Below are 14,062 nucleotides of genomic sequence, written 5' to 3'. Positions count from 1 at the left end.
AAGTGAAGTCAATAATTTGGTATTACTCTGCTGACAGGGACAGTCATAGTACACAACTAAGCATTATAAGGGAGAAAATTGAGGTTACACCTCAATTTTAAACCACAATGAAGGAAAGCTCATTGGCTATCATTTCTGCACTCCAGATTGCAAGTTTTCAGACCTTTCTTTATCTCTCAGTTCCCCTTCAATAAAAACTTTATTTCCCATTATTTTCAACTTGGCAATTAAGATACTTAGTTAATGCCCAACAAGTACTTAAGATCAGCATTGCCACCCCGCAGTGTAGGAGATACCCCAGAGAGAGAGAGTGGTTGTGGGTACAGCTCATAATCAGTGCTTTGTACACTTTCTTTTCAGGTTTGTGTTAATTACTTCTTCATTTTTGCTCTTAATTTTCTGTGGTTTCTAAATGGTACAATATTATTTTGATGTACAACAATCTAAATCTAAATGGGAAAAGAACAAAGAAAGCAAATAAGAAAATTTAAAGGAAAAAAACTACCCTGAATATGAGGTCAGAATTCTTAGACACATTTATGAATGAGATACAGAAAAACTAAGGGACACCCATTTGGAAAAATAAGAAATAAAAAAATTATCACTCTGAAGAGTGAACTTCAATACACAGAAGATTACAAGATAGTCTCTCTCTATATAGAGAACCATGCACAATTCTGCACAAAGAAGAGTCATATCAATGGGAAAAAAAAATAAAAAAGTATCTTCTGAATTCTCTGTGCGTTTATGGGACCAATCTTGAAGCTTCCTTGATTGATTACCTCCCAAACTGGCATTTATGTGGGCCAATCTTGAATTAACTTTGATTTTCTGTGCAAGAACCAGATCTAGTTCTGGTTCTCCACCGGAACCAGAATTCAGATCAGTTCTCCTGCTAATCAGCCATTAAGAGAAAAAAAAGGAACATTAACATACCAGCAAGAGGCAACTGCCAGCAAGACAGAGAGAACAGAGGAAGTGAGAAACTGAGAGAGTCAGAGAGGGAGAAAGTAAGATGTGAGGGAGTGAATGCAATGGGGTTTGGGGTTGGAGCTTACAGGTTGGAACATTGGTACTTTTCTGTACTGGCCAGTACCACCATACCAGGTGGTACCATAACTAACATGAAAAGTTATTATTTTTGTACCAAAAATTGTTCAGTATGGTACAAGATCGACAGCATTGACCTTAATGGTCCGCAGATAATCCAACAAGGTGCAAGAAGTAAGCAACTTCAAATTCAGTTAGAGGTATGGATCCAGTAACCATGTAAATTAAGAATGAATGAGATGTCAAAAAGAGAAGTTAAGAATGTCAAAAGAAGTTTTGCCAGACCAACGAAGATGTCAAGAAAAGAAGTCTTGCCAACATATAATAAGTTAAGAATGAATGAAATCTTGCCAGACCATTGAATTGTGGAAGTTTGCTAGCAGAATTTTGAGCAGCTGCTTTTTTTATTTCCAGAGTTCCCTATTTCATTGGTAATTATTATGTCTTCAGACCTAGGATTGCATCAGACTCTAAAAGGACTGGTGAATGAAGCAGGCAACAAATACTGAAGCAATAAGCTGAGAGAAGAATGTGGTTCAATCTACAGCTAAAGGTGTGGTTTCCAAAATGCCAGTGGCGCAGCTTGATGAAAAAGTACATATACCTTCCATTGCAAACAATAGACACAAGATGTGTGATACATGAAGAAAAAAGCTTCAGCATTGAACAATACTTCTGTCTTATTCCTGCATTAAGATGAGCAAATAATTCTTACTCTTCAGCAGACAAGAGAATGTGATAACAGAAACTCTGAAAAATTGCATTATGGCTAACGCTTTGATTTGAGAAATCAGGACATATGCTACTGACTTAACAAAAACGGAGTCGGAAATGTCATTTAGTTCTAAAATGACAAAGTTGCAATTCCTAGAAGTAAATTTTAAATTTCAATTACATTGTTCCATTCTCTAATTTTCAGGCGAAAAAGAAAAGGATACAAAACTTCTGACTCACTGAAAGAAAAAAAAAAAACAAAATAAAAAATTCATTCAAAAGGCAGGTATTTTACCCTGATTAATGGGTGCCCACTGAAAATTCAAAGTGAATTATATTCTGTTCACAACATAAACTAGTTGAGCACTGTATCTTTTTTTTTCTTCTTTCTTTAGATAATAAAATTAAGTACAACTAAGAGGATGCCTGAAAACAAAATCCATTCACCACATAAAGAACTTTGAAAGAACAATAAATAATAAAGCAAAAATTAAACAAAAATAGATGAACCACAAGGTCAGATAGATGTTCATGTGAAGGCATTCCAACACCAATAAATTGCTGCATTTATAAATAGTTGGGTATTCAGGCTTCAGTCTAAGGGAAGCCATTTCAAGAACACATAAAACAAGTAATTACATATGTACCGTGCTCATCTTCTGGGCACTCAAATTAGTGACAACTCAATACCCGGTATGTGTATGTCTATGTCTATGTCTATGCCTACGTGCATATTCCTATATCCATACACATACTAGCATTTACTCCTCTAACAAATTCCTTTCCTAATTTTGTATCACATTGTGCATAAATTTATCCATCATGATTGAACATCATGCATATATAACTCACTTCAACTTAAGAATATAAGCTCAGTTACAACAGTTGTATTTCAACAATCCACTAGATCAACAAACATATTTCAGTTAAACACAATGCAAAATCCATTCTCTAGGTTTCAGAAATAGTAGGGAGGGTTATCCCACCCAAAAAAATTCCAAGCCAAATCCAAGTGTACTTAAGATCTCAATAATTCATTTGTTATGGGGCTTTCTCTAGGTTTCTGTCATGATATAAGCCACGGCAGGGGAATATGACATGTAGTTAATTCTAGAAGGGGTACTAGTGTAAATAAAACTTTCCTTTGGCAGGAAGGGAAGTGCGGGATCCTCTCTATATAAAGGACCGCTCAATTGTATTGAAGCTATGCCAAAATTTGAATCAAAGTCATTCTAATTCTTCCTCAATTCTCTTCATTCTCTCTCTCTCTCTCCCTCTCTTTTCCAAATTCTATCACCCTCCCTAATTCTCCAGAATTCTCTAGAGTTCCTTGTCAGATCTTCAAGGTTTGACAGTTTCAGAAAAGTAGGAGGGATGTTTCACCCAGACACATTCCATGTCTAATCCAAGTATACCATTATTAAGTGAAAGTGCTTAGATGTCAATAATTCATTTGTTAGAAATTCCTATCCACGTGATTATACAAATAGAAGAAACAAAAATAAATTCATGATTTTCATTTTTTTTTCTGAAAAACAAAAAGAACTAATCATGTTACCGTTGTTTATAAATTGTTTCATGGTAACCTCATACTCTACAAGACCACGTACAAGTATACACCAGCCGAGAGAAATAAAACGGTCGTCCTTTCTCTTTATGATGCCAGTAAGATTGGTTGCAAGAGCTTCAAAAAGAATTTCATCTCGAAAAAGCCAATTCAGAAGTATCATTCCTTGGCTACCACGTTTTGAATCTTTGTTTGCTAGCGACTGCAGAAATAAATAAATAAAGAATATGAATGAAATATAAAAAACAAATACAAGGAAATGCCAGTGTTATGACAAATAAATAAAAGAATCTTGTTGTAGATGATGAAGGAAAGTGAAACAAGTAAAAGCAGAGAAAAGGAATGGAAGCATGGTATCATATGATAGAAATTCCAAATATGAAGATGATTGAGACTAAAGAGAGTTGACTTGAGATGGGTAGCCATTTTTTATATAAAGTTTCCATCCATATATATAAAAGTTTACGTGAAATGAAACAATCAAAAGCACCCAATTAGGATTCTCTCATTTAGTATTTATGCCAAGAAATATAATATACATATATTACACTTAAAACAATCATAATACATATAATTGCACAAAACACCTATTGGCATTCCCCCTCAAGTTGGAGCATATATGTTATATGTTCCATGCTTGTTACAAATAAAGTTCACTCTAGCTCCCTTAAAGCTTTAGTAAACAAATCTGCAAGCTGATCTCCTGAATTCACATTATTAGTTTTGATAACATTTACAGCGCCTTCTCCCAAAAGCATGACAATCAACCTCAATGTGCTTGGTCCTTTCATCAAACACAGGATTGGAAGTGATGTAGACTACTCCCTGATTATCTCACACCAACTCCATAGAATGTGAATATTGGACTTTAAGCTCTTTACTTGTAGCAGTAGACTGAGCTACCATTATCTGTTTGTGACTCTTATATGATGCTAAGTTGTCTCAAATAAATTGTTGCAGTTCTGATCTTACACTATTTTTAGCCATAATTGTACACCTGTCTTTCTGTCTGTCTCACACCACATCAAAGTGGAATCAGAGCAAAAACAGAACACATAGTCGTGATAAGGTTTTCACTTGAGAGCTATGGTTGATACAACAGAGGTCGTGGAAGAGGCAATCAAGCCTAGAAAACAGAGTTGGCTGAGATGCAGCAATATGATACAAAATTTGTCACTAGTGGGGCAAGATTTGCAGTGGCAAGAAAAGTGGGAACCAGTGTGGAGAGTCAGGAAGGTGACCACAACCATTTTGACATGCTGGAAGGTGGTCTTTAGGGTGAAATTGAAGATGGTGTAGATGAAAACCCTTTTCATGATGTGGGACCCATTAATCATGCAGTAAACGTGGATTGGAAGCTACATTATTACATGGCCTTGATTAGAGCGGTGGTGGAATCAAGGTTGATGTTGCTCATTTTCATGAAAATAAGCATCCAAAAGATGACTTAGATTGGGAAGCTATCTTACAGAATTATTTTGTGTGGAAACCAGTAGCAGAAAAAAAGGTGTTATTCATAAAGCAAAAGCTGAAGGGCACTACGCTTCAAAGGTGGAAGAGATATGAAGAGACACATGCATGACAACGCAAGCAAAAAATCCCCACTTGTAAATCTGACGCATGGGTGTTACACTTGAACAACTCAAGCAAAAAATCACCACTTGTAAATCCGACACATGGGTGTTACACTTGAACCCTTAATGCCACAAATAACTACATAAAAATACCTATAATAATTTAAATGAATTGCAAAATATAGTATCATATATGATAACATTTTCTTCTTTTCATACAAGTAAATAAATCCAAAGAAAAAGAAAACAAAACTGTGTGTGTATGAGAGAGAGAGAGAGAGAGGGGGGGGGGGGGTGGAGGAAACCTTTTTAGACTAGGTATTCAACATAGTTGACATCCCAACAAAAAATAGGCTTTCACGTAATCAAAAAGAATAAATGGAGTAAATATTAAGTCACAATTTCATCCATAAACTCAAAACAAGAATAGCTAGAAGAGCATCTCCCCAAACCAGAACAAAAATCAGAGATGCATTGTCATACTATCATGACTCACTCCTGCATCAATAGTCTATTGGAAAGGTATTAAATATATTACTTGATTAGAGGAATCCAAAAGTTACCTTCAACTAACATTCTTAGGTGAACTTTCAAAAGCTTGTAGAATTATAGGAGGTATCAGACCCAACACCCCCACCCCCCCCCCCCCAAAAAAAAGACTAGAAAGGATGCCAAGAATTAAAAGGAGGGCAGTCTGATATGACTTAATATAATATTGATAGTCTACTAGGGAAGTCTTCAGTAAAGTAGTTGGTCCCAGAAACTCAATAATCACTTTTAGTACTATTGAATGAGAAACATGGTTTTATGCGTACCATCCAGAAAAGATAAAACGCATATTACTTTATTATGACCCAATTTTTGGCTTTTCCTGCAACCCGTAGAAAAACTGTCATGTACCTAGATTACCAGATTGTAATAAAGTAGCGGTTATAAGGGTAAATAGGGTAATGGCAGATGTTAGGCGCTGGCATGTGCTCGGCTGTTATAACAGATTTTTGGCGCCAATACTTTTAGCTGAGAACTCCTTAAAAACAGAGTTCTGGTTCATTGGTGGGCAGCTAATGAAATTCGAATCACTGATTTCTCTGATTTCCCTCTTAAAATCTCTCTCTCTCTCTCTCTCTCTCTCTCTCGTCTCTTCTTCTCCTTCCCTTCATTCTTCACCTAAAACTCCTTCTATCAGATCTACGATCTGACAAAGTGGTATCAAAGCACTTTCCTGACAGTCGATCATTACCATATGATGGCCGACGGAACTCGCATGAAGCAGATGGAACTCCAGCTACAGCAGGTGTTAGCGACGGTGATGGAAGTACAACAACGGATGGGATCCATGGAGGATACCATTGGAACCATTGTAGATAAGAGATTGGAGGTAGTAGCAGATCGATTGCAAGGCGATATGCACAACCAGATTCGGACTGAAATGCGAGAGCAAAGTAACATGGTTCGCGAACAAATGCAGCAATTCATGCTAATGTTTTCGAATCAAGCTCAGGTAAGAATTTCCCCCGATTTTCCTCCTCGGGAACATTCGGATCCAATATTGCCTGGTATTGGAATGGGACAGAGAGTGGTCGAGCCTTCAGAATTGGGAGGCGATCCAATCGGTGCAGGAGAGATAGGAATGGAAAGGAGACCGGAAGCTTCGGCCAATTCCAGACTTCCACATTTTCCAGTTCCGAAACTTGAATTGCCGATTTTTTATGAATCGAAGCCATGGTGGTGGATTAGAAGGTGTGAGAAATTGTTTAACATTCATCGAGTAGCGGTTGATCAACGAGTCACTCTAGCCGCTGCATTTTTGAACGATGTGGGAGATAATTGGTTCCAAGGCTGGTCGAGCGTGCGAGGTGATCATAATTGGGAGGAGTTTGTGAGAGGATTATGCAAAAGATTTGGTGAAAGAAGAACAGTGGATCTAGTAGAAGAATTTAACAAGTTGAAGCAGGGAGGTACAGTGCAAGAATATCAGCTTCGGTTTGAGGAATTAAAGTCGTTAATGCTCAGTCGAAATCCGTACATGACGGAGGAATACTTCGTCTCTAGTTTCATAAGCGGCTTGAATGATGATATTAGATCTATGGTAAAGATGATGCGACCTCGTACCGTGCAAGAGGCTGCAGAGGATGCAGTATTGCAGGAATTAACAGTGGAGGCCTTGTTTAAAAAACAGCGGATTCAAGGTAGAGGAAATGCATATGGAGCGAATTACTCAGGAGGTAGGGCGCCGGGAAAGGAAATGGTGAGATCGAAGGAAAGAGCTAAGTTTCTAGCCAGCTCTCTCGCAAGACAACAAGGTGTTAAGGAATGGGAACACCGGAGACCTACAGGGCTTTGCTATCGATGTGGAGACAGATATACTCCAAGGCATCAGTGTAAGAGACAGCTCATCTTGTTGGAAGGAGATGTAGATGGGGAGGGCGATGGGGACACACTCACTTTAGCAAAAGATTTGGGAGAGGAAGATAACGGGGCGATCTCACTGCATGCTATTAAGGGAATGATAGGCAATAAGATCATTAAGGTGGAAGGAAGAGCTCAAGACAGCACTCTCATGGTGTTGATTGATAATGGAAGTACTCACAGTTTCATTGATGAGGGAATTGCGAGGAAGCTTAAATGCGAACTATCCAACACTCAACCACTTGCGGTAACAGTTGCCAATGGGAGTAAGGTCCTAAGTAGATCAGCTTGCTTAGGATTTTGCTGGATGATGCAGGGGGAAACATTTAAAACGGATTTGAGATTGTTGAAACTTGGAGGGTGCCATATAGTGCTGGGGGTCGATTGGATGAAAGATGTAAGTCCAATCAGTTTTGATTTCAACAAAATGGAGGTAACAATGGAGAAGGATGGCCGGAGGGTGACACTGCAAGGTAATGTGGAGAGTGGAATTTGCAAGATGATCAAGGGTAAGAAGTTACAAAAGCTGTTCAAGTATAAAATAGCCTAAGTAGCCCAATTGTTTTCAATAGAGATCTACTGGGAAGAAGAAGACCGGGAAACGGTGAGTGGGCAGTGCAAGATGTTCCACAGCAGTAAGGAGTAAGGATACATTACCATGGCAAGTACGTGAATTGGAATCTCTAGATTTATTGCTGATTGAATTCCAGGACTTATTTGCAGAACCTAAGAAATTACCTCCCACCTGACCCTTTGACCACTCTATAAACCTCCATCCCAACTCAGCTCCTATCAATATTAGATCCTACCGATATCCACCAAAGCTCAAATCTCAAATTGAGAAAATGGTGAAGGAAATGTTAGCCAATTCTATCATTCGACCTAGCAAAAGCCCTTTTGCCTCTCCCGTCCTTCTAGTTAAAAAGAAGGACGGCACATGGCGCTTTTGCATCGATTATCGGCAGCTCAACAATATCACTATCAAAGACAAATTTCCCATCCCTATTATTGAAGACTTATTAGACGAACTTTGATACACCACAGTTTTCTCCAAATTGGATTTAAGATCTGGTTACCATCAGATTCGGATGGACCCAAACGACATCTACAAAACAGCTTTTCAAACCCACCACGGCCATTATGAATTTACAGTCATGCCATTCAGCCTAACCAACGCCCCAGCCACATTTCAAGCCTTAATGAACCACATCTTTGAGCCCTATCTCAAAAAATTTGTGTTGGTATTCTTTGACGACATTCTTATCTATAGTCCAACATTTTCTAAACACTTACACCATCTTAGGGTTGCATTTCAAGTCCTTCAATTCAATCAGTTATATATCAAAGGATCCAAATGTGCCTTTGCCCAACAACAGATAGAGTACTTGGGGCATATTATTTCAGCTGCTGGGGTTAGTACTGACCCAAAGAAAATAGAGGCAATGACAGCTTGGCCGAAGCCTGCTAGTGTCAAGGCCTTGCGAGGTTTTCTTGGTTTAACAGGCTACTATCGACGTTTTGTACAAAACTATGGAGCCATCAGCAAACCTCTCACCGAATTATTGAAGAAAGATGGTTTCCAGTGGAACGAAAAGGCTGACCGAGCTTTTGAACACCTGAAGAAGGCCATCAATGAGGTGCCTACATTAGGGCTTCCTGATTTTAACAAACCCTTTATTCTGGAGACAGATGCTAGCAACTCAGGAGTGAGAGTAGTTCTCGTTCAAGATGGCAAACCACTAGCGTTCCTAAGCCAAGCTTTATCCCCACGCCACCAAGGCCTTAGTGTTTACGACAAGGAATTACTAACGGTGCTTATGGCAATAGAGAAGTGGAGACATTACTTAGAAGGAGGCCAATTTATTATTAAAACAGATCATGAAAGCCTTAAATTTCTTCTTCAGCAACGGTTGCATACACACCTTCAGAAAAAGGGAATGGCCAAGCTCAAGGGCCTCGATTATGTGATCCAATTCCGAAGGGGGAAGGAGAATGTGGCCGCGGATGCTTTCTCAAGACGTTTTGAAGAAGGATCAGTCGCGACTATCACAGCCATGGTGCCGGACTGGTATCAGGAAGTGGTTGCTAGCTATATAAAGGGCAACTGGATTTAGCAATTAGTGGAACAATTGAGCATAGGAGAAGGGGGCAAGCCCGGATACACAATGACTAACGGATTACTTCAGTATCAAGGTCGACTGGTGATTGGGGATTGGGGATTGCGACGCCCTAAGGAAGAGAATCCTCCAAACATTGCATGAATACTTACAAAAAGGTATGAATACTTACAGCCATTGGCGGACATTCGGGAATTCAAAATACTTACAGAAAGGTGAAACAGGTATTTTATTGGCCTAACTTGAAGAAATATGTCATGGAATTTGTTCTTAATTGTGATATATGCAAACGGTGTAAACATGAAACTATTGTGCGACCCGGGCTTCTACAACCCCTTGGTATACCAGCTCAGGCATGGACAGACATTACCATGGACTTTGTAGAAAGTTTGCCAAAATCGGAAGGTAAGGACTGTATTTTGGTGCTGGTGGATCGCCTCACAAAGTTCAGCCATTTCTTAGGCCTCTCCCATCCATTTTCTGCCCAAGAAGTAGCCAGAGTTTTTGTGGACAGAGTGGTTAATTTACATGGAGTTCCCCAGTCTATTGTTTCTGACAGAGACAAAGTGTTTACTAGTCTTTTTTGGCAAACATTGATGAAGTTTATGGGGGTCCAAGCTTCACATGTCAACCACCTACCATCCTGAAACGGATGGTCAATCGGAATGAGTCAATCAATGCCTTGAAACATATCTAAGATGTTTCTGCTTCCTTCGCCCTAAGGAATGGCACAAATGGCTGGCATTGGCCCAATGGTGGTATAACTCCAACCACCATAGCTCTATTAACATGACGCCTTTTGAAGCCTTGTATGGGTACAAACCTAACCTACTTCCAGCAGTCACTGGCCCCATTACAGTCGCCGCCGTGGATGATTACTTGCACAACCGCCAACACAACTTGCAGATTCTCAAAACCGAGCTGGCTAAAGCTCATAATCGCATGAAACAAGTTACTGATCGGAGGAGAACGGAAAGGGAGTTTGAACTCGGGGATCACGTGTATTTGAAACTCAATTCGGCTTACCTAAAGTCACTGTCCAAACAGCTGATCTCGAAGCTAAGTCCGAAGTTTTATGGGCCCTATCCCATTGTCTCTCGAATTGGGAAAGTTGCCTATAAGCTGCAACTGCCGGTTGGAACACACATCCATCCGGTATTCCATGTTTCCTTACTGAAGAAATCAGTTGGGAATAATGTAACCAGTCCCGAGTCACCAACTATTATAGAGGAGGACGCCCGTACAGTGGCACCAGTAGCCATCTTGGATAAGCGAGTCATTTATCCTCGCGGACTGCCTTTGACCCAAGTGCTGGTGCAGTGGTCATCTCTCCACCCGGATAACAACACCTGGGAGTACTTGCCCGACCTCCTCCGGCAGTTTCCTAGATTAGCAAATCTGTTACCTATTTCTTGAGGACAAGAAATCACTCGAAGGGGGGAATAATGTCATGTACCTAGATTACCAGATTGTAATAAAGTAGCGGTTATAAGGGTAAATAGGGTAATGGCGGATGCTAGGCGCTGGCATGTGCTCGGCTATTGTAATAGATTTTTGGCGCCAATACTTTTAGCTGAGAACTCCTTAAAAAAAGAGTTCTGGTTCATTGGTGGGCAGCTAATGAAATTCGAATCACTGATTTCTCTGATTTCCCTCTTAAAATCTCTCTCTCTCTCACGTTTTCCCTCTCTCTCTCGTCTCTTCTTCTCCTTCCCTTCATTCTTCACCTAAAACTCCTTCTATCAGATCTACAATCTGACAAAAACTTACAATTAAACTTTTCTTGTGAAATGATGAGAATCATGAGCAAAGGATATCTAACATACAACATACCAATCACAAGCCTTAATCTTATTAGGTGAAGTTACCTACTGAATCCTAAACTTGTATCCATGGCAATATCCTTCTTTGTCATCGTATATTATATTTATATCACGTTTAAAGATTTTCCCACAAACATTCCTTGGTTTTCCTCTCCCTTTTTTCCTACAAGCTTCCTCTATTTCATTCACTTATCCTACAAGTGCATCCATTAATCTTTTTCTCATGTGTTGGAATCATCTTAATCAAGTCTTCCACATCTTATTTTCAATAGGCACCACTCTAACCATATTATGCATAATCTTATTACCTTTTTCTTCCTTAAATGGCCACACATTCACCGTAACATCTTCATCTCAATTATGCTCATATTTTGCACCTATTGATACTTAACTGTCCAACAATCTGAGTTTTTACTACGATTTTTTTTTTTTTTTCCTTGTTCTCAAACCAATGACACAATGAACAAGTGCTTTCTTTGCATTTTTTATTTTCTCATTTTTCTTCAAAGAAATCTATGAAAACAAATCAAATCAAGAAATGGCATTAACAAACTTCACTTCCTACAACCAAAAATAATAATAACCTCAATACACAAATTTTAATTGAATGTACATTCTTCTTGGTGTTACTTTAGGTGACTCCAGATAAGAAAGAGAAATTCAATCATGATGTTCTTAGACAATCTTTACATGCAACCATGTAGATTGATAGGTTGTTTGTGTTGCGTCCAGTTAGCACCCTTTAAGTAGACCTTTGCATGTTTATCATCTTATTATTTATTGTTCATTACACCACAAATAAACAAAAACTATATTAAACTAAGAAATAGACTGTCACAGTTCCCTCTCTCTTTAATGTGTAACTAAATGTTCTCATTGTTTTAAAAATTGAATCAGACCAGCTTATCCAACAACTAGTTTGAAGTGACAGGAAAAACCAGCTAACATAAAATTTAACAGGTTGAACCAAAAGTTCCAATGGAGCATCCTCTTTAATGATGTGATCTTTTTCATTTTGATATTTAAGGTATAATCATTTTTTATTTATGTAACTAATTAATTATTTTAAATCCCAGTTCGACCTTGTTCAACCTCCACCTCCCAGTTGGTTAACCAGTCCATAGGTTTTCCTTCTTCACATAAATAAATTTTGAACTTAAAAATGGAACGCCAAATCTCCAATATTACATACATGTTCAGTCAAGGGAATGAGTATCTCGTCCAATGACTCCTCCCTCTGAGCTGCATCTTTAACGTGCGTATATATAATTCTCAGTGACTCTTCCACAGAAACTGCAAAAACGCAAAACCACGTTATTAATTAACTTCAACTACAGACGAAACAAAATTCAAGGCCCCAATGCAAGTTTGGTCATATTTCGGAAAATTCGTTAAAATGGAGCCCCTAAAAGTTTTTTGGTTTCGAACCCATTTCGTTGTTTCAAGGAAAACGAAAAACCCGTAAACGGGATATACAAGGGTTTTGGTATCTCTGCAGATTTTGCCCTAAGTTTTAGGGTTTTTTCTCGTCGCACAAATTTGCAGCATGGGAAACGCACCGATTGATGAGGAGGATGGTTTGGGAGCCGAATCGAGCCGAGAAATGGCGTCCTGGAGCTTCTTGGGGCGAGCAGCAAGAAGAGTGGTCATGACTCGACCCAGTGTCGCCGATACCATCGAGTTCGACTCGGCCGATTTCCAAACCGCCGCTTCTTCTTCCATCGGTGAGGAAAACAGCAAGAAATTCACAGCTTGATTAGAACTAGTTTCAGATCAATCCGAAGTTCATAGAAGAGTGTTTGCGCCGATGAGTGAGAAAATTCAAAGGAAACCGCTTTAAAACTCTAAACCGCTAGAAACTTTGGCACGACGAATGTTAGTTTGGCTATGCGTTTTTTTTTTTTAATTTTTAAGTTAGGTAAGGATTAAGTTGTGGAAATTTTAAATTGATAATGTATTTGAATAAATATATTTTTAAGTTAATAATTAATAATAATGTGTTTGATTTGAAAGAACTAATAAATTATTATAATTTGATAAAAAGATGAAAGTAGACATGATATTAAATAATGTAAAATTTTATTATTAAATATTAATAAATTATACATAATTATTAAAAATATATATTAATATAATATATATCTTTTATTTTTTCTTTCAATATATTATTATTAGATTAATATATATACACAGTGATCAGGAGCAGACAGCCACGAAGGATGGAGGCGTGGGCGACAATTGAGGTTGCAGCCGACGACGATTCAGGCTGGAGGCGATAGGGATGGGTTTGAGGTGGCGATTACCAATGACAGTGAAGTTGGATATAATAGTCGACGACGAGGCGGATGACGAGCAATAGTGGCACTTAGAAATTGGTTGCAGATGGTTGAAGAAGAAAGACATGGATTGAAAATTAATATTTTGGTTAAGAATAAACAAGTCATTTTTATGATCAACTCAGTTTTTATTTTAGTAGTTTTTTTACAAAAATTGAGGAGAGTAACTTCTCAAAAAGCTATTGAAAATGCGTTTAAGCTATACAATTCTTAAGCTGTTTAAATTTATCAAACATGTAGTTGCAAAACGTTTGATAACATATAAATTAAATGAATAACTTATAAGCGATCAAACCATATAGTCAAACTAGCTCGAAGATTGACCACATTAGGCTACAACAACACTATTGGCGATGATTGCCAACAAGGGTTCCAATCGGGGATGTTTTTATATTTTATAATTTTATTTTTAATTTTAGATCATTTAATTTAATCAGAATTTAATTGATTTAAACTAGATTAATTAACTTCT

The 14,062-nt window shown here is 38.2% G+C and overlaps 1 protein-coding gene across 2 annotated transcripts in view; it reads right to left on the bottom strand.

The window, feature by feature from the left end:
• Positions 1-13,131, bottom strand: part of LOC127788461 (uncharacterized) — a 41,025-nt gene extending 27,894 nt beyond the window's left edge. The window contains exons 1-4 of one of the 2 annotated variants that reach the window (XM_052316747.1): positions 12,814-13,131; positions 12,447-12,547; positions 3,323-3,533; positions 1,655-1,736 (exon numbers count right to left, since the gene is read on the bottom strand). In XM_052316747.1, the coding sequence (XP_052172707.1) occupies positions 1,655-1,736; positions 3,323-3,533; positions 12,447-12,547; positions 12,814-12,976 (557 nt within the window). In that variant the 5' untranslated portion in view covers positions 12,977-13,131. Of the gene's footprint in view, positions 1-1,654; positions 1,737-3,322; positions 3,534-12,446; positions 12,548-12,813 lie in introns of those variants that run through there. The other variant, XM_052316748.1, reaches the window with a different exon arrangement.
• Positions 13,132-14,062: the final 931 nt, after the last annotated feature.

Source organism: Diospyros lotus, chromosome 13 (assembly GCF_014633365.1).
Source record: "Diospyros lotus cultivar Yz01 chromosome 13, ASM1463336v1, whole genome shotgun sequence".
NCBI lineage: Eukaryota > Viridiplantae > Streptophyta > Magnoliopsida > Ericales > Ebenaceae > Diospyros > Diospyros lotus.
The sequence above is the reverse complement of the archived record's forward strand: the minus strand, read 5'-3'. Positions and strand labels throughout refer to the sequence as shown.